Raw genomic sequence first — 26,683 nt, 5'->3', positions numbered from 1 at the left:
GCACATTATTGAAGCTTCTAATCTGTATTTACCCAACTAGAGTGCAAGATGCTGACACTGGGTGCCCAAGTTAAAACTAATCCACTCAACAGTAGCTCCGGCCTCGAGCATAAAAATGAAACTGAAACATTTTCTACAATACTCAAAGCAACCTTAACAGAACACCAACAAGCAGCTAATATAATGAATGCAAGTCTGAATTTCCTTACCATGTATCCTGCGAAGACAGTATGGGAGATCATCTTTGCTATTGATAGCTTTATAACAGGATGTAATGAAACCAAAATTACTTGTTTTTTGTAGCCGATTAGCTGGTGGAGGCTCCAAAGGAAAAAGACTGTGGTAGTTGTCTACCTCTGTTGGAAACCCTATAGCAGACAATCCATGCATTATTATAATAACCAGAAAGCAAGACACTTGCCCATACAAAGTATACCAAAACGCAATAAATACTTTCTCCCTTTCCCATTAAGTAGATTAATGTATACTGATCACATATTTTAAGATTCTTAACAAATCCATTTCAGAAAACTTTACATTGTTGTATCTAGAATGATTAACACCTACTGCTCAAATTGGTAAAATTAAACTCCTCCAAAGGCTCAGGTATTGAACTCAGCGAGTAGCTGAGCCTTATAGACCAGAAAGATCCCAGAGTCGGTTTGTGGACCCTACTGAATTAGCTAATCTCAGCCAGACAATGGTAGGTTTGACAGCCCTGGGTGTAGGAGGAACAAAACCCTGGGTCAGAGAGAGAGAAAAAAAAACCATGGTTCCCACTTCTAAACGCTATCTAGTGGTCCCTGCTGGAACTGTGTGTGCATCAAGGTCAAGAGAAAAAAGGATCAGACTTGTGTTTTTAGGCCTATAAATGAATAATGGTTGCTTAGGTGAGGTACCAAAGGATACCCAGTATCCATGAAACAGCATCTCAGCAAAGAATCAACACCGTCAGAAGTGGAAGAGGCTGAAAATAGACATAAAAAGGGGGTAAAAACAAGTAAAAAGGATTAAAATGCTCAATAAATGAAAGTAAACATAGAAACACAGAAGATAGGAGCAGGAGTAGGCCATTCGGCCCCTCGAGCCGGCTCTGCCATTCAATGCGATCATGGCTGATCATCCAAGTTCAGTACCCGGTCCCTGCTTTCTCCCCATATCCCTTGATCTCTTTAGCCTTAAGAAATATATCCAACTCCTTCTTGAATATATTTAATGAATTGGCTGCTACTGCCTTCCGTGGTAGAGAATTCCACAGGTTCACCACTCTCTGGGTTAAGAAATTCCTCCTCATTTCTGTCCTAAAAGGCCTACCCCTTATCCTTAGACTGTGACCCCTGGTTCTGGATTCCCCGACCATCGGTAACATCCTCCCTGCATCTAGTCTGTCCAGTCCTGCCAGAATTTTATAAGTTTCAATGAGATCCCCTCTTATTCTTCTAAACTCCAGCGAATACAAGCCCAATCGACCCAATCGCTCCTCATACGACATTCCTGCCATCACAGGTATCAGCCTGGTGAATCTTCGCTGAACTCCTTCCATGGCAAGAATATCCTTCCTCAGATAAGGCGACCAAAACTGCACACAATACTCAAGATGTGGTCTCACCAAGGCCCTGTACAACTGCAGCAAGACAGCCTTGTTCTTGTACTCAAACCCTCTCGCTATGAAGGCCAACATACCATTTGCCTTCTTAACCGCCTGCTGCGGTAATGCTGTGCATCTCAGTAGAAAATAAATGTGATAGTCCAATTTAACAACAAATGTTGGGAAAAACTAACCAACTTTACAGTCAGTAACATAGGAAGAAATAGGAAAACCTACAAGTATATATAAAGCAAATGAGCTGAATGCTTATTATATTCATAATTTCACAACTTACTTCAGTTCCAACATATGGTATGAGATAATTCTACGGCCTAGAAATTCGGTGGCGCCCCATTTGGGGCGCCAGTCTTGCCTGGGCGCCGGAAGTACTGCCCCAGAAGGAGCAGCGACGCCAGCCGGAAATTCAGTTTCAGCGCCCCAAACGGAAGCGGGGCGCTGCTCGAGGCGCCCCGCATCCCTCTTGGGGCGCTGCAACTGAAAATCGCAGCGCAACGTGCCGCAGTGCCACGGCGTGCTGCGGTACTGCAGGCCTTCCTCCCCTTCTTAAAGGGGAGGGGCCTGCTGCAGCGCGATCGGAGATCGCGAGTGCCGGCAAAAGAGCCCGGCACCGAGGAGAAGAGCCGGGCTCTTGGGAGACAGCCGGCACAACGTGGGAGTGGGGGGGCTCAGGAGGCCAGGGACGGCTGCGCGAAGAGGTGCTGGCAGGCGGCCAGCAAAAAAAATGGCCGGCCGCACCTCCGCGCCTCTACCGCCGCAGGTAGGCCCCCCTGAACCGGTCGCAAATTGCGACCGGCGTTACAGCGGGGAGGGGCGCTACCAAATTTCGCGATCGGGGCGGTAGCAGGGCGCTGCGCACACCGATGACATCATCGGTGGCGGCGCGGCGCTACAGGCTAACGCCGCATTAGCGCCCTGCTAAATTTCGCGGGCGTCGTGGCCAGTGGCGCTAAACCCACTAAGTGCCTTCTTTGGGTGCTAACTGGTGGCGCAGCCCACCGAATTTCTAGGCCCAAGTCTTTTCAAACCCAATTTATAAGTTGTTAAAAAATACTATGCCAAAAAATGTACAAATGTACCCAAGTATACCACTACTGTATAACATTGAGCAACTTCTCTTTGTAAACATGCAAAATAAAAATCAGTAATTTTATTGTTTTGGATTCTACTGTCTCAAAAAAATGGCCATTACTCCTATATCGTGCTAGAGAACAAAGGCAACCACCAGCTTCTTTTTTATTTTTTACTGCCAGCCGTCTCCTTAAACCCTTCTCCATCCTCACCTCCAACAAGTGTGAGGAGTTCAAGGAATTATTTTGTCACCAAGATCGAGACCATCTGTTTAGCTGCTTCTCCCCTTTCCCTTTGCCCATCAAGCCAAACATCCCCCCATACGGTACAATAGCAAAATACTGCAGATGCTGGAAGTTTGAAATAACAGAAAATGCTGGAAACACTCAGCAGGTCAGGCAGCATCCGTGGAGGCTTCCCTCCATGGCCGCCAACCTCATAGTCCCCCAATCCTGCACAGCCCGCTTCTACCTCCTTCCCAAGATCCACAAACAGGACTGCCCTGGTAGACCCATCGTTTCAGCCTGTTCTTGCCCCACGGAACTGATTTCTTCCTATCTCGACTCTATTTTTTCTCCCCTTGTCCAGTCTTCCCACCTACATTTGCGACTCTTCTGACGCCCTCCGCCACTTTAACAGTTTCCAGTTTCCTGGCCCCAACCGTCTCCTCTTCACTATGGACGTCCAATCCCTCTACACCTCCATCCCTCGCCAGGATGGCCTGAGGGCTCTCCGCTTCTTCCTTGAACAGAGGCCCAACCAGTCCCCATCGACTGCCACCCTCCGCCGCTTGGCTGAACTTGTTCTCATATTGAACAACTTCTCCTTTGACTCCACTCCCTTCCTCCAAATTAAAGGTGTTGCTATGTGGAACATTCATTGTTCCAGTCCTATTCAGGTCCCCTCCCTCACCTCTTTTTCCAGTACATTGATGACTGTATTGGTGCCGTTTCCTGCACTTGCCCTGAACTAGAAAATTTCATTCACTTTGCTCGTCAGCTGTGGCTCAGTTGGTCACACACTCGCCTCTGAGTCAGAAGGTTGTGGGTTCAAGTCCCACTCCAGAGACTTGCACACATAAAGCTAGGCTGACACTCCAGTGTAGTGCGGAGGGAGTGCTGCACTGTCGGAGGTGCCATCTTTCGGATGAGATGTTAAACCGAGGCCCCGTCTGCTCTCTCAGGTGGATGTAAAAGATCCCATGGCACTATTTCGAAGAAGAGTAGGGGAGTTATCCCCGGTGTCCTGGCCAATATTTCTCCCTCAACCAACGTAACCAAAACAGATTATCTGGTCATTTTCACATTGCTGTTTGTGGAAGCTTGATGTGTGCAAATTGGCTGCCGCGTTTCCCACATTACAACAATGACTCCACTTCAAAAGTACTTCATTGGCTGTAAAGCGCTTTGAGACGTCCGGTGGTTGTGAAAGGCGCTATATAAATACATGGCTTTCTTTTTTCTTTTTCCAATTTCCACCCTTCCCTCACCTTCACATGGTCCATCTCTCGACTCTTCCCTTCCTCGACTTCTCTGTCTCCATTTCTGGGGATAGGCTATCGATCAACATCCACTAAAAGCCCACTGACTTCCACAACTACCTGAACTACACTTCCTCTCACCCCGCTTTCTGTAAGGACTCTATTCCATTCTCCCAGTTTCTCGGTCTCCGCTGCATCCGTTCTGACGATGCCACCTTCCATACTAGTGCTTCCGATATGTCTTCCTTTTTCCTCAGCCGAGGATTCCCCTCTACTGTGGTTGACACGGCCCTCGACCGTGTCCGTTCTATCTCCCGCACTTCTGCTCTCACTCCTTCCCCCTCCCTCCCAGAACCATGATAGGGTTCCCCTTGTCCTCGCCCTTCACCCCACCAGCTTCCACATTCAACGGATCGTCCTCTGCCATTTCCGCCACCTCCAGCGTGATTCCACCACCAAATACATCTCCCCCTCCCCCACTTTCAGCATTCCGAAGGGATCGCTCCCTCCGCGACACCCTGGTCCACTCCTCTATCACCCCAAACACGCCTTCCCCTTCTCACGGCACCTTCCCGTTCAAGCGCAGGAGATGCAACACCTGCCCTTTTACCTCCTTCCTTCCCACTGTCCAGGGCACCAAACACTCCTTCCAGGTGAAACAGCGATTTACTTGTACTTCTTACAATTTAGTATACTGTATTCGCTGCTCACGATGCGATCTCCTCTACATTGGGGAGACCAAACGCAGATTGGGTGACTGCTTTGCGGGAGACCTCCGTTCAGTCTGTAAGCGTGACCTTGAGCTTCCAGTCACCTGTCACTTTAATTCACCGCTCCACTCCCACTCTGACCTCAGTCTCTTACACTGTTCCAACTAAGCTCAACGTAAGCTCGATGAACAGCACCTCATCTTTCAATTAGGTACTTTACAACCTTCTGGAGTTCAATAATTTCAGACTTTAACCTCGGCCCCTATATTTTTCCCCCCCTTTTCCTCACACGGCAGCTGTTGATGATTCTGCCATTGCCATTTACACCTCATCTAGACTCATCTTTTGCTTCTTGACTTGTCCCATTACCATCTCCTTTTGCTTTGCACCATCATCTCTTTGGTCTTTTAATCTCTCCTGCCTTCCAGCCTATCACAGACCTTCCCCTTTGTTCTTTCCTCCCCACCTCCTTGTCCCTGCCCCACACTTGCTTAAAAATCTGTTACTTCTCTAACCTTTTCCAGTTCTGATGAAAGGTCATCGACCCAAAACGTTAACTCTGTTTCTCTCTCGCCACGATGCTGCCTGACCTGCTGAGTATTTCCAGCATTTTCTGTTGTTACCCCCCATACTGCTCCTGCCCTAGCCCTGAACCGATGTCTCTCTTCAGCTTCTCTTCCAACTTCCTCCGACGCTCTCCCCAAGCTCATTTTGTCCATTAGACTCACCTCCTGCTCCCTTGATCCCATTCCCACTAAATGGTTGATCACCCAACTGCTCTTCCTGGCCCCAATGCTGGCTGGCACTGTTAACGGTTTCCTTCTCTTAAGTATTGTCTTGCTTCCTTTCAAAACTGCCATTATCCCCTCCGACTCTGTCCTTCCAAACTATAGCCCCATCGCCAAGCTCCCCTTTCTCTCCAAAGTTCCTGAATGTATTATTGCCTCTCAAATCCTTGCCTATCTTTTCTGCAACTGTTTGCATCTCTCCAATCAGGTTTCTACCTGTCCCACTGTACCGAAACGACCAAAGCCAAAGTCACCAATAACATTTTCTGTGACATTGGTGCATTATGCCTCCTCTTCTGCTCTGCAGCCTATGACACGGTCAACCACATCAGCCCCGTCCAATGTCTCACCTCTGTTGTCCAGCTTGGTGGACTGACTTCATGTTGTATCCATCTGATTGTAGCCAAAGCGTCCCCAGAAATGGCTTCTCTTCTTGCCCATTACCTGCTTAGTGCCCCATGGATCAATCTTTGGCTTCCTCTTCCTCATCTACATGCTGTTCCATGGCCACACAATCCACAAACAACTTCCACATGTACACTGATGACAGCCAGGTGTACCTCTCCACCACCTCCCTAAAGCCCTCCACTGCTTGTATGACAACCAGTCTTGGATGAGTTCCAAATTTCTCCAGCTGAACATTGGGAAGACTGGAGTCATTATCTTGGCCCCCAGCACAAACTCTATACTCTTGCCATTGATTCCATCCTTCTCCCCCAGTCACTGTCTTAGGCTGAACTAGACTGTTTGTAATCTTGGTCTCCTATTCGATTCTAAACTGAGCTTCTGACCCCATATCCTTTCTATCACAAAGATCACCGACTTCCACCTCCGTAACATCGTCCACCTCTGCCACACTTCAGCCCATCTGTTGCTAACACCGTCATCCATGCACCTGTCTCCTTCAGACTCACTATTCCAATGCTCTCGACGGCCGCCCATCCTTCACCCAAAACTCTGCTGCCCATATCCTATCCTGCACCGTCCCGCTCACCCATCATCCCAGCCCATTAAATTAAAATTCTCATCCGTGTGCTTAAATCCCTTCATGGCCCTCGCCTACCCCTCTATAACCTACTCCAGCGGTACACTTCCCCCACCTTCGAATGTTATGCTCCTCTCTGACTCTTGCCTATTATGCCTCGCCCCCAAACCCTTTGCTCCACCATTGGCAGCCGTGCCTTCAGCCACCTGGACCCACGCTCTAGAATTCACTCTCTCAAACCTCTGCCTCCCACCTCTTTCTCCCCCTTTAAAACCTCCCTTAAAATCCACCTCTTTGACCAAGACCCCTCTTAATACCACCTTCTTTGGCTGGCCATCCATGTTTTTGATTCTGTCTCTGAAGTACTTTGGTATGTTTTTCTACATTAAAGGCATCAAGTTTTTGTAGCGGATAATAAAAGGTGCACCAATTTTAAAACCCTGTTGAAGCCAAATATGTGACAATATTTGAACAAAAAATTATATGACTGAACAGTGATTATGTTACAAATACTCTATTTGCATTGCATATAAACTAACATCTATGGATAATAATCTCTGCTCTGTTACATGCCACCAGCCACAGAAGTCGAACGCTCACTGACTTTGCAAACCCAAGTAGTCATCTAACTACACAAAGTGGTGAATACATTTCCCTTTTTCTTTAATTGGACCAATGTGATAGCAAAATAACTACTGCTTTTTCTTATTAGTGTGCATACTGCTTTCTTATTAATGCTCAATGATGCCCTACATTTTTTCAGCACTGTGAACTGTGGAAAAATAAAATCACAAAGCTTAAGTAACTTGAAAGCACTGGATTTGTACTATTAACGTCTGGACCTGTAGCGCTACTAAAACAATGCACTATATGGACAATTTAAATTTGTGCAATCTAAAAAAAAATATGCAGTTTGTTTATGTTGTTATGGTTTTGAGAACTACTTACTTGTTGAAAGCCCAAAAATCCTACTGCACCTCACAATTACAGTTTTAGTTGCAATACTTCATTTTCTATTTAGAACAAGAATAATTTTCCACTCCTAGCAGAACAAAGATTTTGGAAATTCTAACTTTAAATTACTTTGGTAAATATTTAAAAAAATGGTTTTAGATACACAAAAAAAAAAATAGGTAAGCAATGTTGCAAATACAAAAACACATTGTAGTGATAGACCCTTGTTGAATTCTACAAAGCTAGTGTCAAATGTGTAAGACCTATCTTACCTGGATTTTCAGTTTGGTCAATCTGTGCCATAGTTATTAAATGCTTGTGGATCAACTCCTACAAAAAGACATGAATAAATTACACAGATTGGTTTCATCATTTATAACTTTACCCACTCCAGTCAAGAGCAAATGTATGAGTGACACAATGACAGCATGCTGGTTCACTAACATCCTGCATTGTGAAGTAGCACAACTACTTAATCTGCGACTGTTATACAGTAGTTGACACCTCTGTCCTATTTTTACATTTTAAATGCGATGAACTTATGGATAAATCTGGCCTCCCACCCCCTTGTTCATTTTCTCTTCCTTCATCTACTCCCCCCCCTCCACCCCCGCCCCACCCAACGCTAATTTCATATTTCCACCCTGCACTCACTAACGCCATGAAATACATGACCTGTTCCCAACATCCCTTGATTGCCCAATTTCCCCTCCTCAGTACCCTGCTTGCCAACACAACCGTACACTATCTTCCAGCACTGTCCCAACTGCCTTCAAAACATTCATTCCTCTCATCCATTAAAAAAAAATTGAACCCTTCCCCACCCTCTCCAATGACTACTTTATCTCAATCTTTCCTTCCTCTCAAAGTCCTGGAACCATTGTAATGTGGTAACTGTGTGCCACATTTTCCATCAATCCCTTTAAGAGCCTGCAATCGGTTTCCATTCCACCCTAACTCGGTGACCTCCTTCCACCCCAGGTTCCAATTCTCAAACACTGGTCTACTGTATGTTCCCTAGCCTTTCCGTTCCAATGTTGGTGGCTAATATATCAGCCACTTACCTTCTGGAACCTCCACCACTTCTGCTTTCAGAATCCTGCTAAAGACTTTTCTCTTCAACCAATCTTTCAGCCCTGCCCCCAAACTCCATTCCATCTGTTTGCTTAGATAATTGGTTGGAAGCCTCAGGGACTCGCCTCTTGCATGATGGATTTCCCGTGAAATACAACTACTTAATCTGCGACTGTTATACAGTAGTTGAGTGCTACCAAGTATTGGGAAATTGCAAAGATTATTTCAGGATTAGATTTCATATTTTGAATATAAGAGCCTGCTCCATAAAGCTGGACTCAGGAGGAATCGTGTGAAAACAACCAATGTGGTCTACACAAGATCTGTGAAGGAAGGTTCCACTCCAGGGTTGAGGATCTCTGTAGCCAGTACATTGAGGATTCACTCAATTCATACGTTGAACATCCCTGTGTATTTGGAGTTTGAATCTATAAATGTGCCATCGGGAAATTTATTACCATGTTTCTCCTTTTCCCAATTGCCTGCAAGTAGATGGGGTCATTCTAAAGCAGGCTGTGGTGATCCTGCCTGTTCAAGTATTGACAGAAAGATAGCTATCGGTTTCATGACTGGAAGTAAAACCCGTCCCGCGCTGTAGGCATGTTTTCTGCGGAAGGGGCCAGATTCATCAATACTCCCTTAAATCCCGCTCTTCGGGAGTATGTGGATGTTTCACAGGAAGGAGCTTCCAATAAAAAATGGGGTGAGCAGGATCTGCAGATAGAGGTGGATTACCCATCTTCTAAAGGTGGAGGGGGTATGTGTTGAGAGTACATAGCTAGCTTCACTTAGACATATATTTTCTTGGGTTATGGCTTAAGAAACCACCCAATATCCCACAGGGGGATAATTATACTTGGTGTTCACTATCTTTGAGGGTACCCAGCAATGTTCTGCTAATTTTTTTTTGTGCGCAGTCCCTTTAAATTTGGTGCGTGGCCGCGCATGCACGGTATCTCTTCCAGCTTGTGAGCGGCCTGCGCGAAACCTGCCGATTGCTGCACGGCCGCGCACCTCAAGGTGAACGTTGGTACCCAGTGCTGATCACCATCAAGATTTCTTCCATGATACAGTCCAAGGCAGCATCGCGACTCTGAGCTGAAGGGTCCCCATCAGAGGGAAGCCCCATGTTACTAGACCTAGAATGATCTCCTTGGGTAGGTTGGGTGCAATCTACCTTTTGTGCAGGTCAATGACCATGTCTCTGTACCAGTAATTTTTTGTTGCCCATGAGCTCTTTTCTAAAGAGCCCGTGGCCCATTTTGACATCAGGGTTGACGCTTACATGCCTGAATAACAAAACATTTAATACTCTCATATCTATCTAATCTAACCTATTCCTGTAGAAAGGCTGGAGGACTAGAGGTACAAGGAGTTAAGAACTGCCACCTGAGGAAAAACAAACTGTTGCAATGGCACAAGTCTTGGAGCTGCATATGAAGTAGGAGTTGGTGACCACGTGCAGACCTACCTAGCTGCAATCTCAAAACATTTTCATGAAGCTACGCAGCACTTGGAATATCGCAGAACTTAAATCAAGCTTGACTGTACTCTATGGTGAGTGAAGGATGTTTAATGAAGAAAAATTAAAGTTTCACTGTATATACAGGTGGTCTAGGAATTATAAAGATATTTCCATATTTTGTCTCATGAGGTCTTCACCCACCTCCTCCATTTTCCCCCGCTCCTGAAGAACTCATGGTTATCCTATGACAATTGCCAGATTCATGTTTGAGCCTTGACAAGTGTCAGGAGGCTATTTGAGCATTGGGGATACCAGAACTAAATTTGATGGCGCCTGCACACCTGCACTTGCAGCACAGGTTACTAACTGCTCAACTAACTTAATACACCAGGGATCAAAACCTAGACCTCATGGTCTATATGACTCTGCCATTCAATGTATAAATTGCTAAGCAATTGATGAAGTCCCTCATGATCATCACAGCACCTCAAAATACACCGACTAGTGATAATAGTGGGTCATGAATTTATGTTGACAACTTCAGCTTGTAACTATAAACAAATTTTTTTTTAATGCAATGTTAATATGTAGTGTCGCTGCAGTAGTGCGTATTATTTTAATTTCATACAACATAAATAGGCAAGTAGATGATTTGTCGCGTTTAAAAAAGAAATGTTCCAATTTTCCTAAACAAACTCAAAAGCAAATTTCAACATGCTTTCTAAAATCTTGGAACTAAAATATCATGCTCACTCGGGACCTCATTGTAAATTAAGTCACATTTTGAAGCTAAGATGCCTTGCAATTTTAACATTTTCTCATTTTCTAATATATAGTTACCTCAGGAACTGCTGACTCACTATTAGCAGGGAGAAATGAAGTTTTTAAATGGATATTAGTTCACATTAAAAACAAAAACAACTTAATGTTTCAACCTTCGATATGGAAGTGATGTTTTTCCCACCTGTCAATTTCCTCCACAGCAAATCAATGATTGTCTGTGATTAGCCAAGAGTACACTGCTGTTCGATCCATCATTTACAAGGCTATGAATGGACAGACTAGTTTCAGTATTCATCTTCGCATTTAGAAGGGTGATACTTATTTGAAATGTAAAGGTATTAAGGGATATGGAGAAAAAACAAGGAATTGGGATGAGAAAGTTGGAGCTACCACGGTCAACAGATAGCACAGCAAGTTTGTTGCCCTACTCATGTTATAAGTCTACATTCATTAAACTGAGACAGTTTGGTATATAGCCCAGTGCTTTACTATTGGGCAACTACATACATACATGTACACCAACTCCCAACTTCAATTACACATCAATGCAGGACTTCTATGCTATTAAGGAAAAAAAACTTGCACGAAAATGGATTTACATTTGCACCAAGCGATTTCCACTAGTGCTCCTCAATTCATCCTCCAACATCAAGCCAAAGCAAAATGGTTGGCGAATTTTGGAATGCGGTCTGTGAATGTCAGCGGAGAATCGGAGTATTCTCCACCTTATGGTATAACATTAAACAGTGCTGTAGGGTCCAGTTTCACCTATGTGGGATCATCAGATCATATTTGGAAAGTGACCAGCTATTTGACTTGCTCCAACCCTTTGACTTTCCCAGCATAATGACCCTACTGGAAGTAAGGCTACCACTGGGTATAGCTTTTCATGGAGACACACAAAATCCTTCAACATGGTGACGTCACGATGCACCATATACATATTAACAAAATGTTCGGTTTGTTACAAAAAGTACCTGTATTTATAGAAAGATTCAAAAAGCTAAGTGAAAATTAATGTTCAATTTACCTGTCTGAGTTCATCGGACATAAAAAAAGAAGGCGCATTTGCTTTGGGCTGCATATAAGCAACATGGGGTGCAGATGAAGGATAAATATGATAAGTTGGAAATACCTGGAAAACAAGAAAACTTGAAAATAAATTGCAGAACTTTACTATACTTCCCATGTAAATCAAAATTTTGAATACAGTAAATATATTGAGCAGTTTGCAGTAATGGCAGAACTTATATTTATAGTACAAAGTATTTGCTCAATAACCTTGTAATTAGTTGTATACTTTACACACTCATATAGCACTTGCTCTACAGAATAAATGAAATGAGCAGTTAGCTTACATTGTTCCATTACCCCATTCCAAGTTCATTTTCTGCTGCAGGGCAAGATTTGCAGTATTTAACAAAAAATAGTATCTACACACCATTCCTGGAAGAGGTCCTGGAGCTGTGTCAGTATAGAAGTAAGTTGTCCCTCCCACAGTTTCTTTTTGTATCACCTGACCAGAAGATGGAGACTGAGACACTGCATCAGATACTGGTGTAGAGGCACTAGTAGGTACCATGAAATTTGCTGGATTTGGAGTATGGCTCCTCCTTCGAGGGGCAGGCGACGTGTGGGGAGTTATTTTTGGAGAGTGCAGAGGAGATGATCCAGCTGATAAGGACATTCCTGGAAAGGTTCAACAGCTTTGTTAGTAACATATCTTCACCACTACTGTTTTACCAAATAGCAGATAAAAACAAGCAGCCAATACTGACAAAGTAATGTGTCAAGAGTTTTGTTTAGACTGTGAATATTACACACATGCTTTTAGAAACAATGCTCATTACTGGCTGCACTGAATGCATTAAGACATCATCACCTTTTCCTTTCAGTTCTGCAGGCTACTTTCAAAACTGAAACATTAAGTATGAATCTCAGTGCATGATGAGATGACAGAAGCTCATTTAATCGTGACTATATTAGATAGAAATTCACCAAATATTGTTTACCAGATAGCCATCACATAAAACTGCAGGTATATGGATTGTATTGTTAAATGATCTCTTGCACTTTTCCCCTTCTTGGAGGGCAGGAATAGGGAGAAGGGGTCACTTGCAGCATAGTTATCTGCATTACAAACTAAGGATTTTGCCACTCAGTTAAACAAAATTCCAAACTTTCAATAAAGGTTTTAATGCAGAATCATGAAAAAGGGTCACTAAACTACAATTAAATTTTGTTAGTGTCCAACATGCTCTACAACTACCGTGACAAACTATTGTACCGAGATGTTATTGTAGCAGAAAATTTAGCAGCTACTCAATAAAAATATAATTTCCTTTAGTTCCAAAATGTTCTAAGTATATAGTTGAGTTCAGACATTGCAAGGGCAAAATGTGCAATATTAGTGCTTATATAACTCATCTGATAGGTATAATACCACCCTAACTCCCAGCTCCTTCACAACCTCACATTTTACTCTACTTTAAATCAATACCATTATGCCCAATGCCCCTCAAACTTTCCTCTCTTGTTCCTTTAAGTTGCAAGTTGTTGTTCTACCTGCCTTTTCTTCTACCTACATCCCCACAATGTTGAAATCTAGACTCAGTGAAGTCCTTTACTCTATAACGCATTCTTTAAGTCTTCAAAATTGTGTAACTTCTTGCCTGCCTCAGTCTTCCCTCCACCTCGACCGCATCGCCCCCACCAGAACCATCAGACTTAAAAAACTTAAATCAATACTTTCTGATTTACCTAGTCTTCTCCTTCACGCTTTTTAACCTTGGTGTCCTGCACTCGGCGGTCATCTTGGTTTCATAATTTGAAAAATGATGGTCCACTGTGTACAAGATCCTAGTTTCCCAGTGTCATAGACCAGCTGCAATATAGTTTACTCTGAACGTCTGAAGCCTTGCCCAAGATCTTCAGCCAATCACATTCTGCAAAGGAGATCTTAATGGGAAATGCATTTCCTATATTGAGGAAGTCACTAGACCTGAACTAGAACCTGGCAATTTGCACTTTACCCTCCACGATGGATAAAGCAACACCCTCATTGAGGACTTACAAGGCTCCAACTTAGGAATGTAGAAAGCACATGTGCTTGCCTGGAAAAAAAGCCAACTTCAATGAGATAAAAAGAGAAATAGCCTTGATAAACTAGAAAGAAAAATTGGCAAATAAAATGCTCAAACAGGAGATGATTAGGGTACAGACTAGACATATTCCCACAAGAAATCCAGCAACAGTTGGAATTCCTTCGATGAGTAAAAAAATTCAAACTAAAAAAAAATCTTTAAAAAAGAGACATCTGTAAAATCTAGGGCTAATATAAAAGAAAATCAAGCCAAATACAGATAATTTAGAGAGGAGAATCAAAAAAGATTAGAAAGGCCAAGAGTGGTAATGATAAAGGGAAATGGTAAAGGCTTTTACAAACAGTGAAGGAAGGGGTAAGGCCTGTTAGAAATGAAAATTGAAACAGGATGAGGTGGATACACTAAATTAGTACTTTGCCTTGGTTTTCACAAGAGTATGGTAGTGAGAATGAAAGGGTACAAAGGGAGGTGGTGGAGTAATTAGATAGGATAACTATAGATAAGGAAGTAGCACTGAAAAAAATGGTGGAATTAAAAGTAGGAAAGACACCAGTCCTTGATGGCTTGCACCCTAAAATGCTCAGGGAAATTACAAGGCAAATAGCACAGCCTCTGATCATAATCTTTCAAGCTTCTTTAGATATGCCCAGGAAGGATGCCAATATAACCCCTCTGGTCAAAAGGGATAAACCAGATAACTATAGACCAGTCAGCCTAACATTGGTAGTGAGTAAGCTTCTAGAGGGCATAATACAGGAAAAATTGGGTTAATTAAGATCTTCCAACACAGATTTCTGAAAGGCAAGTCCTGTCTGACAAATTTAAGAGTTCTTTGAGGAAATAATGGAATGTATTGATAAAGAAAATGCCGTGGATGTTGTGTAGACATTTGATAAGGTACCATAGGTTCGTTGATAAAATTCAAGCACATGATAGTAAAGGAAGTGTGGTAGTGTTGGTTAAAGGGCAGAAAACAGAGCAGTAGTTAATGGGTGTTTTCTGGACTAGAGGGATGTAAACAATGATGTCTCCAAGGGGCCATTGTTAGGACCAGTGTATTTCTCATGCGTATATGTAAATACATAGATACATAGATACATAGAAGATAGGAGCAGGAGTAGGCCATTCGGCCCTTCGTGCCTGCTCCGCCATTCGATGAGATCATGGCTGATCCTTTAATTCAGTATCCCGTCCCCGCCTTCTCTCCGTAACCCTTAACCCCTTTTGCCCGTAGAAATATATCTAATTCCCTCTTAAATATATTTAATGAGCTGGCGTACACTGCCCTCTGTGGCAATGAGTTCCACAGGTTCACCACTCTCTGAGTGAAGAAATTCCCCCTCATCTCTGTCCTAAATGGTTTAGCCCTTATCCTTAAATTATGTCCTCTAGTTCTGTTCTCACCCGCCAAGGGAAACATTCCTTCTGCATCCAGTCTGTCTAGACCTGTCAGAATTTTATACACTTCTATGAGGTCCCCTCTCAATCTTCTAAACTCCAGTGTGTACATCCCTAAACTACATAGTCTCTCCTCATAGGTCATTCCCGCCATTCCTGGTATCAGCCTGGTGAATCGCCGCTGCACCCCCTCCATGGCAAGAACATCCTTCCTCAGATGAGGCGACCAAAACTGTACACAGTACTCGAGGTGTGGTCTCACCAGTGCCCTGTACAGCTGCAGCAAGGTATCCCTGTTCCTGTATTCTAACCCTTTTGCTATGAAGGCCAGCATACCGTTTGCCTTCTTGACCGCCTGTTGCACCTGCATGCTCGCCTTCAGTGACTGGTGTACAAGAACACCCAGGTCTCTCTGTACTTCCCCCTCTCCCAATCTATTGCCATTTAAATAATAATTTGCCCTCCCGTTCCTGCACCCAAGGTGGATAACTTCGCACTTGTCCACATTATAGTGCATCTGCCATTTATCCGCCCAATCGCCCAGTCTGTCCAAATCGCTCTGGAGCTTCCTGGTCTCTTCCTCTGAGCCCACCCCCCCTCCTAGTTTAGTGTCGTCTGCAAATTTGGAAATGCTGCATCCGACTCCCTGATCCAGGTCATTAATGTAAATTGTGAACAGCTGGGGGCCCAGGACAGATCCCTGTGGTACCCCACTTGTTACTGCCTGCCATTCAGAAAATGAGCCGTTTATTCCAACTCTCTGTTTTCTATCTGACAGCCAGTTCCCTATCCACGCCAAAACTTTCCCCTTTATCCCATGAGCCTCAATTTTCCATGCTAATCTTTTATGTGGGACCTTATCGAAGGCCTTTTGGAAGTCCAGGTACACCACATCTACTGGCTCTCCCCCATCTATTCTACCAGTTACTCCCTCAAAAAATTCCAATAGATTAGTCAAGCACGATTTACCCTTTGTAAATCCATGTTGACTCTGTCCTATCCTGTCCCCATTTGCTAAGTGCTCCGCTATTTCATCCTTAATGATGGACTCCAGCATTTTGCCCACAACTGATGTAAGGCTTACAGGTCTGTAATTACCTGCTTTTTCCCTACCCCCCTTTTTGAATAGTGGGGTAACGTTAGCTACCCTCCAATCCATCGGCACTGTTCCCGAGTCTAATGAATTCTGAAAAATCATCCTTAGTGCATCCGCTATCTCTAGGGCCACCTCCTTCAGTACCCTAGGATGCATGTTATCAGGCCCTGGGGATTTGTCCACCTTCAATCCCTTTAGCTTCCTTAACACCATATCCTTAGAGATATTGATTTGCGTCAGTTCCTCCTTTGCCAATGTCCCTATTTTTCCCGATATCCCAGGGAGGTTTTTTGTGTCTTCCTTCGTAAAGACTGACCCAAAGTATGCATTTAGTTGATCTGCCATTTCCTTATTTCCCATTATATATTCCCCCGTATCTGACTGCAATGGACCAACTTTGGTTTTCACCAGTCTTTTCCTTTTGATATATTTATAAAAGCTTTTGGAGTTAGTTTTTATATTTTCCGCCAGCTTGTTTTCGTAAGCTATTTTGCCCCTCTTGATCATGCCCTTTGCCCTCCTTTGCTCTATCTTAAACTGTTCCCAATCTTCCGCTCTGGCGCTTTTTTTGGCTATTTTATACGCCCTATCTTTGGATTTTATGCTGTCTCTAATTTCCCCTGTTATCCACGGTTGAGTCACCTTTTTAGATTTCCTTTTATGCCAGATTGGTATAAACAATTTTTGCAATTTTGTCATTCTATCTTTAAATGTTTGCCATTGTTTATCTACCTCCAGTCCTCCCAGGAACGTTGTCCAATCAGACCTACTCAGTTCCCGTCTCATGGCATCATAATTCCCCTTGTTTAAATTCAGGACCTTAGTCTCTGAGTCAATTTCTTCGCTCTCCATTTCGAGTGAGAAATCGATCATGTTATGATCGCTCTGACCCAAGGGTCCCCGTACAACAAGATTACTGATTAGTCCCTTCTCATTGCACAGTACCCAGTCCAATATAGCCTGTTCCCGAGTTGGTTCCTCGACATATTGATCCAGATAACCATCCCTTAAACACTCAAGGAATTCCTCCTCCTCATTATTTTTACTGATTAGGCTAGTCCAATCTATATGTAAGTTAAAGTCACCTATGATGACAGCTGTGCTCTTATTGCACGCTTCTCTAATTTCCCTCGTGATGCCCTCCCTAACCTCTATTTTACTATTTGGAGGCCTATATACCACTCCTATTAATGTTTTTCGCCCCTCGCTATTTCTTAGCTCCACCCATATAGATTCTGTATTAACTGAGTTAATATCCTTCTTTTCAATTGCATTTATCCCCTCTTTTACTAGCAATGCTACCCCTCCTCCCTTTCTTTTTTGTCGATCCTTCCTAAATACTGAATACCCCTGTATGTTAAGCTCCCAGCCCTGCTCACCCTGCAACCATGTTTCCGTAATCCCAATTAGATCATAATTATTAACCTCTATTTCCACAGCTAATTCATCTACCTTGTTCCTGATGCTTCTCGCATTAAGGTATAAAACCCTCAGGACTTGCGTATAGGAGACACTATCAAAATTTGCAGACAACACAAAGCATAGTTAACTGTGAAGAGGACTGTAAGCAATTTCAGGAGGACACAGAGAGGTTAGTAGTTTAGGCAGATAGGTGCCAGATGAAACGGACTTCAGGGAAATGAGATACATTTTGGAAGAACAGAGCACGTATACACTAAATGGTAATGGAATGGAGAGGCTCAGGCCTTCCGTTACATAAATCTTAAGTGGGGGGCCAAGTTGATAAAACCGTCAAAAAAAAGAGATCCTAGATTTCATAAGTAGGGTTGCAAAATTACAGGAATTTTTAAAAGAGGAAACTTTCCATGGGAATTTATGGGCATTTTGAGCTTTTTTGCACACTGATGGTTTTTGTCTCTGACCCTTATATTATCTTTGTCATCAAAATAGACATACTGTTCCATACAAACAGGCTTTCAAAGCTTTATTTAGGTTATAATTTTGAACTTTATTGAACCCCCACAAAAAAGACCCATCTAAAATAAAATAAAAAGAGCATCAGCTTATTTAGCCTGTAATTTGTCCTTATTTTGTCCCTTTGAGTCTTCTACTCATGTGTCTTCTACTCATCATTGCTCCTCCTGATTCTCTGACGTGTCCATTTCCTCCTCTGTCACTGTCTAGCTGTGTGGTGGACACTTCTGTATCTGGTCAATAAGTTGTAGGTTCGCCCAGATAGCCACCAGTTTCTCCACTCTCTCGTTAGTCAGCCTGTTGCACACCTTTGTATGCGTATTCCCAAAAAGTGACCAGTTTCGTTCAGAGGCCACTGATGAAGGTGGGATTTGGTGTGTCACCGATGCAATGGGTGACAGGGCCTCAGATGCACAAGTCCCTTCCACCAGGTATGTGCACCGATACGCTTACATGATTCCCATATCCCGTCCCCATTCCAAAGACCTTGCTTGGTAGAGAACTTTGCCAGACTTCCCAGAACTTTGCCCACGTCCAGACTGAGGTGGCGTGAGAGGGTAGAAATCTCACTAAGCGCTGTTGATCTGTTCTCCAGAAAGTATTGGTCTCCCAACATGCTTTGGGTCCAGCACGTATGCTGCAGCATGAATCGGCTTGACACAAAATTCTTGATGCGTCTGTATGAATTGAACAATTGCCTTCTCCTCTGCTTTGAGCAGCAGGGATGCGGGTAGGGCAATGCTGATTTGTTCTTTTAAAATCAGCAAAAAGCCTGAACATCTGACAAGACAGCGTCATCTCCTTCAATCTGAGCAATTGCAGGTGCTACTGGTGAGAGTAGTTTAAGGCTGCTAACCACTCTCTCCCAAAACACATCATCCAGCAGTATTTTCTTGATGGTGCTTTCCATATCCCCAGACTGGGATATTGCCATTTCTTGCAGCGACTCCTTACCCTCCAGAAGGCTGTTGTACATTATGACAATGCCACCCCATCTAGTGTTGCTGGGCAGCTTCAGTGTGCTGTTCTTGTTCTTTGTCGTTTGCTTGGAGTTGTAGGTTGCTGCAACTACCTGTTTTCCCCTGACATACTTAACAACTTGCTTGGCTTTCTTGTACAGTGTTTCCATGGTTCTCAAACCCATGATGTCCTTGAGGAACAGGTTGAGCCCATGAGCTGCGCACCCAATAGACGTAATGAGGGTAGGCCTCCTCTTGAGCCCAAGCAGCCTTCATATTTGCAGCATTGTCAGTAACTACTGCAAAGACCTTTTGTGATCCAAGATTGTTGATGGCCGCTTTCAGCTCATCAGCAATGTATGTGCCTGTGTGTCTGTTGTCCTTCGTGTCTGTGCTCTTGAAGAACACTGGGAGAGGAGTGGAGACGATGCAGTTTATGATGCCCTCCCTTCATACATTTGACCACCCATCGGAGATAACTGCAACACAGTCTGCCATCTCTGTCGTTTCTTTGAGCGTTCCTTGGACTCTGTTATACTCAGCCTTCAGCAAATAAGTAGACAAAGCATGTCTGGTGAGAGGACAGTATGCAGGGCGAATAACATTGCAAAATCTCTTCCAGTACACATTGGCTGTGAGCATGAGGGGTGAGCCTGTCGCATATACAGCTCAAGCAAGGCACTCATCTGCATTCTTCTGGCTATGGTTATCCATTGTATCAAAGAACCTTCCAAGTGGGCCAGGAGTTGCTGATAAGGAGCCTGATGCCGAATGTGAACCAACATCTTCTTGAATGGAAGCAGAGGAACTCTGGGCTGACTGCTGTGAGCTTTGAGTGAAGTTGTTGCATTTGGATAAATGCTGCTGCATCTTTGTGGCATTCTTTACATATGGCTTTGTACAGTGTTTGCACATGTACACAGTCTTTCCATCTTTAATGCCTGGGGTAAAATGCTTCCACACATCCGACGGTAAACATGGCATTGTTCTATGCAGAGAAATAAAGGGCATTCGTCTCTGCGTCGAACTGCGGTCGATCAGCACGATTGCAACAGGGCGAGTAAATTTTTCCTGATGCTCCATGGGATGGAAGCATGACCTGTGCACGCATGACGCTACATCACCAACAGAGGGAGCTAATCGCTCATCCAACCAATCAGGACACATTTGTTCAGTCACACACAAAACTTGTAATTATTAAAACAAGCCAAGTAAGATGATAAAAAAATATTGATTAAGAAATTCCTTAATAATTAAGATTCCATCTCTGTTAATAATTTTGAGAGGACCTGTGGAAAAAAAATGAAAGAAATACAAAAAAAAACATTATACTAGCATGTGCTTTTTTGGGCAAAATTCTCAAGCTAAACTTTCCGTGGAAAATTTCTGGAAATTTCCCGGAAACTTTCCACCCCTTCGCAACCCTACTACTAAGTACAAAAGTCAAGAGGCAAGGCTAAACCTATAAAATTCAATAGTTAGGATGGTTAGAATATGGTGTCCTGTTGTCAAGGTCATAGAGAGGTTGCAGAAGAGATTCACTAGGGTACCAAGGAAGAGAGACTTTTGTTATGAGACACTAGGGCAACTGAGGCTCTTTTCATTAGAACAAAGGCGGCTAAGAAGTGATCCGATATGGATGTTCAAGAGAGATTTTGATAAGATAGATCAAGAAAAACTATTTCCACTGGTTGGTGAGTCAGTAACTGGAGGACATAAATTTAAGATGACCACAAAAGGAATGAAGGGAGAGGTTGGAATAATAATTTCTTTTTAAAAACGCAGAGGGTTGTTACGCCATGGAATTGCCTATGAGAAACAGTGATGGACACAGAATCCAAAATAGCTTTTAAAAAGGAAGTGGATAAATATTTGAAAAATATTTCAACGGGCAGAGCAACAGGACTAAGTGGATAGCTCTTTCAGAGAGCCAGCACAGGCACTATGGGCTGAATGGCCTTTCTGTGCTGTAAAATTCTAGTATTATAGGACAGATAAAACTATGCAAGTCCAGCTGGCAGAAATACAAAGTTTGTAGTGTTCCATTAAAATACATCATTTGCCCCACAGAGAAAACAGAAGCATGGCTTGACTGACTCATGCTGTAGCGGTGTGCCATTCTTGTCGACATGGTACAATGAATTTTAGACATTGTTGCTTCAGCCAATTTTATCACTTCCTCCAGCCTTTCAAATGAATTATTTTGGGGATGTAGCAAAATTCACAGAACACAACTGTGGTTGAGTAGAAGGCCATGGAAGTACTGGTTTAAAGTGACAGGAAAACCTTCCTATAAGTTCTGCAAATTTTAAAGTCAGTATTGAAGCTTCAAACACAATAATAGAATTTTCAAGTGCTGGCTGACCAATAGATATGGTACTACATAGAAACTAGAACAAATACAACAACTTGCAAAAACATTCCAAGACACTTCACAGGAGCGTAATAAAGACAAAAACTGACACCGAGCCAAAGGACAGTTGACTAAAAGCTTGGTCAAAGATGATCTTAAAGGGAGACAGAGGTTTAGGGGAGGAATTTCAGAGCTTTGGGCCTAGACAGCTGAAAGCACAGCCACCAATGGTGGGGCGAAGGGAGAGGGGGATGCACAAGAGTCCAGAGCTGGAGGAGTGCAGTTCTTGGAGGGTTGGAGGGGGTTAGAGAGATAGCGAGGGGCAAGGTCATGGAATGATGTGAACACAAGAATAAGAGTTTTTAAAATTGGCGCGTTGGTAGACTGGGAGCCAATGTAGGTCAGCGAGCACAAGGGTGAAGGGCAAGCGAGACTTGGTGCGGGATAGAATACGGGCAGAAGAGTTTTGGATAAGCTCAAGTTTATGGAGGGTGGAAGATGAGACACCATCTTCCATTTGATAGGGTTGATTGAGATAAAACTAGTCCCTCTAGTCCCTCTGGTTGGAGAATCCAGAACAAGGGGGACATGACCTTAATATTAGAGCTAGGTCATTCAGGGAAGTTGCCAGGAAGTACTTCTTCCCACAAAGGGTAGTGGAAATCTGGATCTCTCTCCCCCAAAAAGTTGTTGAGGCTAGGTCAATTGAAAATTTTGAAACTGAGATTGATAGATTTTTGTTAGGCAAGGGTATTAAGGGATATGGAACCAAGATAGATAAATGGTTTTAAGATACAGATCAGCCATGATCTAATTGAATGGAGGAACAAGCAAGAGCGGCTCAATGGCCTACTCCTGTTCCTATGTTCCCCGAGTTGTGGGAAAGAAGGGCACAGATTTAGGAGGCAACAACATCTTCAAGGACTTTGAAGAGGATAAGGAGGGTGCAGACGGGGCAGCAGTTTGCAAGGACAGAGGGGTCAAGGGTAGGTTTTTTTGAGGGGGGTAATGACAGCAGATTTGAAAGGGAGGGGTACAGTACCTGAGGAAAAGGAATCGTTTACAATATCAGCTAGTATGGGGGCCACAAAGTGACATTGGGTAGTCAGCAGTTTAGGAGGAGTAGGGTCAAGGGAGAAGGACATGGGTCTCATTGTCAAAGTGAGCTCAGGGAGTGGAGATAGGAGATGCAAATTCAGGGCTAGGGTAGGGGAGTACCTTGGCTTGGTGGGCAAGGAAAAAGGGGAGATGCAGCAGAGGCAGCTAAATGGATGGTCTCAGTCTTGGTGACAAAGAAGTCCATGAGCTCCTCGTACTTGTTGTTGGAGGTGTGGGTCTGGCGCTGAATGGCTAGAACAGTTGTGTGCTATATATGTTCAAGTCTGCACCATATACATTCAAACGTGACCAATGTCAACACTTTGGGAAGAGGAACCTGAAATGGGATAACAATATGGTCTTAAAAAGGTTCCTAAAAACTCTCATAGCCTATACTAGCTGCATTTCACACATGACATATAAAAGCAAAATATTTGGCTGAATTACATCCTATAACAAGTCTGTAACCTAACAGTAAATACTTTTTACAAAAAAAATCTAAACATCTGCTCATTTGCAGCAGTTTAGGACCACTGTCCTCAGGGAATCCCCTATGTATTACAGGCAGCTGTTTCTTCAGAAATTTATGTTTAACCACCAATTTACCAGTTTCAGAAGCAGTTTAAAATGGCTTTGGTTCAGGTTGTCTTTTATAGATGGATGAGCATGGCATAAATAGAACAATGACACTAATTTGCCCTATGAGGTAGCCACTTATATAAACAATTTAAATACAACATACAAGGATTTCCAAAACAGTTGCCATTTACCAGTCATTGATGTGCAACTATAATGTAATGTGTAATTTTTTTATAATATTGACAACTGCTTCTGTAAAATAGATGTCACCAGCACTAAAATCTAAGCAAAAATGCAAAATACAAAAATACATTTTTTTGCCCAAAAAGGGAACAGTGAAAACCCACACTGAGCATGTGTCATGCGTCATGTCAACCAAAGATGTATTATGCATCTGAATGTCACTACTCGGTCACCACTGGGGTTTTTCCATTAAACCAAACAAGTAAGCCCAGTAACCATGTAGTTATTGTTCAATTCAGTGCAACACAAAGACAAGAATTATAATCATCTACAAGAATCAGGCTTGGAAACTGCCTCGGCCTTCCAATATTTACAACAAAATTATCAGCTGTCTTTTCCATCACAATCCGCAAAAGAAAAATACAAATGTGTAAAATTGGGCAAATGTTGGTACTGGAATATGGACAAAACAGTTCAATTAACTTTTAGAAATGTGCATCGGTTACAGCAACAGCATATTTTCTGGTTCATCACCGAAATTCCCTCAGTGTCCATGTGTGCGCATTCAGGCTGCCGCTTCGGATGTCACTGCCTCATGAGCAGCAATGCGAAGTATCCCATCCTCCTCTGTTGCCGACCTTCCAGCACAGCACGTTACCTAGAATTTAACCTCAGCAAACTTCTTCCTGCCCCACTCACTACTGCCTTCTCAGGCTCTGCCAGCAGATCAATAATCACCGGCCTATTCCGCATTTCCCTCCAGAATGTCCGTTCCCTCATGAACAAAGCCTTGTGAATGATTGCATTTATGTCATGGCTTTTTACAGAAAATTGGCTCATGGGTGGAGACACCTTGCTCCTTACTTCTCTCTGCTTGGTTATATCTTGTACCATCTGCCCTGCCCAAACTGCCACGTTGGCAGTGTGACCCTCATCAAAAAATTACACCTCGGTCGCTCCCCATACTCTGGTTTCTTCTTTGAACATTTCACCTTGTTTCACCCCTCTTGCTTCTCCTTTAAATACTGTGTTCACTGCACCCCCATTCCCACCCCAAGCTTCTTACCAGGATAGCCTCCCTCAACCTCTGCACGGATCGATTCCTCAAACTCAGTGATTTCAATCTTCAACTCACCTTGCCCTCTCTCCTCTGAATTCACTGACCACCTGTCCTCCCTTAACCTCTCCCTCAATATAAACTCTCCTACCATTTTTAACTACCACCCGCTCGACCTTGCCTTTTCCAATGGCCTCTCTACTCCCATGGTCTCGATCACAGATAAGGCCACAAACATGTTCTTTCCCATCTCCCCTCATACAGTCGCCAAGCTCATCTTGTCCAGATCATCGCTCTCCTGCTCCCTTGGCCGTGGGGCCCGCCTCCCGCCGCGGGGCCCGCCTCCCGCTCCCTTAACACCATTCCCACTAAACTGCTGGCCAACCAACTTCCCTTTCTGGCCCCCATGCTTGCTGACAATGTAAATGCTTCTGTCTGCTCCGGTACGACCCGCCCCCCTTTCAAAACTGCTACCATCACCCCACTCCTCAAAACAACACAGCCTCAATCCCTCTGTCTTGTAAAACTACTGCCCAGTCTTCAACTTCCCTTTCCTCTCCAAATTCCTTGAACTTGCTGTCACCTCCTGAACCTGTACCATTTTTCCAAATGCTTTGGGGTCGATTTTGTCGAACCTGTCGGGAAGGCGGCGGGACTTCCCCTTTCGGGTTTCTGACCCGCCTACTTCGACGTCCGGCCAATCCGCGCTATTTTCCCTCGATTTACCTTACTTCAGCAGCCAATTAAGGGCCACCCGGCAACAGGTGACGTCACAGACTGAAATTTCATCTGTCAAGATTTCTGACAGATGAAATATCAGTGTTTTACAGCTGTTTGAAGCTGTCAAACACTGACAGTCTGATTTCTAAGATGAGTCCTTCTGCGCAGACTCATTTAGAAATCTCAGCAGCACTAAAAGCTGAAGGCTGTCACTTTTGACAGATCGCAGCCGTTCAGCTTTCAGTTCCGGCTGAGTGCTGCGCTCCCGACGGCTATAGGAAGCCTGTTAAGGTAAGTAAAAGTTCTTTACACACTTTAGACACACCAAACACACTTACCTTTACACTCATGCACCCATCACTCACCTGAGCACCGACATCGCGACCCCTCCAACTCATTCAACCCGACGGCCTGCTGCTCTAACCTGGCGTGGTTTGGAGCCGTCGGGAAACCCACACGAAACCCCTCAAAATGGGGGTTAGGCTAAAAACTGCCTGTTACCTGTTAACAGGCAGTTAGTTGGCACTAATCCCTTCCCGCCTGGTTTCGGCGGGTCCCAGTGCGGGGCAGGTACCCGCCGCCCCTGAAACTTACGTGGGGCAGAGTTTTGGGCTGGATGGTGTCAGGACCCCCAAAGTTGGGATTCCCCCCACCCCCCCCCCCCCCCCGCCTGAAGGCTCCCCGTCCTTGCCCTTTAGGTCTGAATTCCACAAATCAAGTTTCTGCCCCGCTACAGCAATGAAACAGTTCTAATTATGAAAGGTTTAAAATTATGAAAGGTTTTGAAAGAGTGGATACAGGGAGAGTGTTTCCACTTGTGGGGAAGAGAATAACTAGAGGCCATCAATATAAGATAGTCACCAAGAAATCCAATAGGGAATTCAGAAGAATCTTCTTTATCCAAAGAGTGGTGAGAATGTGGAACTTGCTACCACAGGAAGTGGTTGAAGCGAATAGTATAGATGCATTTAAGGGGAGGCTAGATAAGCATATGAGGGAGAAGGAATTAGAGGGTTATGCTGATAGATTTAGATGAGGAAAGACGGGCGGAGACTTGAGTGGAGCATAAACACCGGCATCGACTGTTTAACCGAATGGCCTGTTTCTGTGCCGTATATCCTATGTAATCCTAATCAAAGTCACAAATGACATCCTCTGTGGCTATGATGCATTATCCCTCCTTGTCTTTTTTGACTTCTCTGCAGTCTTTGACATGGTTGGCTACACCATCCTCCTCCAATGCCTCTCCTCCCTTGTCAATTGGAACTGCCTTTGCTTGGTTACA

At 43.8% G+C, this 26,683-nt stretch overlaps 1 protein-coding gene across 1 annotated transcript in view; it reads right to left on the bottom strand.

Moving 5' to 3' along the window:
• pan3 (poly(A) specific ribonuclease subunit PAN3) overlaps positions 1–26,683 on the bottom strand; it is a 157,950-nt gene that overhangs the window by 48,485 nt on the left and 82,782 nt on the right. The window contains exons 6-9 of the mRNA XM_085999285.1: positions 12,358–12,605; positions 11,947–12,051; positions 7,867–7,924; positions 210–368 (exon numbers count right to left, since the gene is read on the bottom strand). Of these exons, the coding sequence (XP_085855411.1) occupies positions 210–368; positions 7,867–7,924; positions 11,947–12,051; positions 12,358–12,605 (570 nt within the window). The remainder of the gene's footprint in view (positions 1–209; positions 369–7,866; positions 7,925–11,946; positions 12,052–12,357; positions 12,606–26,683) is intronic.

The sequence above is a fragment of the Somniosus microcephalus genome, chromosome 10, assembly GCF_052327205.1.
Source record: "Somniosus microcephalus isolate GS21.2 chromosome 10, FLI_Smic_1.0, whole genome shotgun sequence".
NCBI lineage: Eukaryota > Metazoa > Chordata > Chondrichthyes > Squaliformes > Somniosidae > Somniosus > Somniosus microcephalus.
Note: the sequence above shows the minus strand (reverse complement) of the source record. Positions and strands in the feature narration are given on the sequence as shown.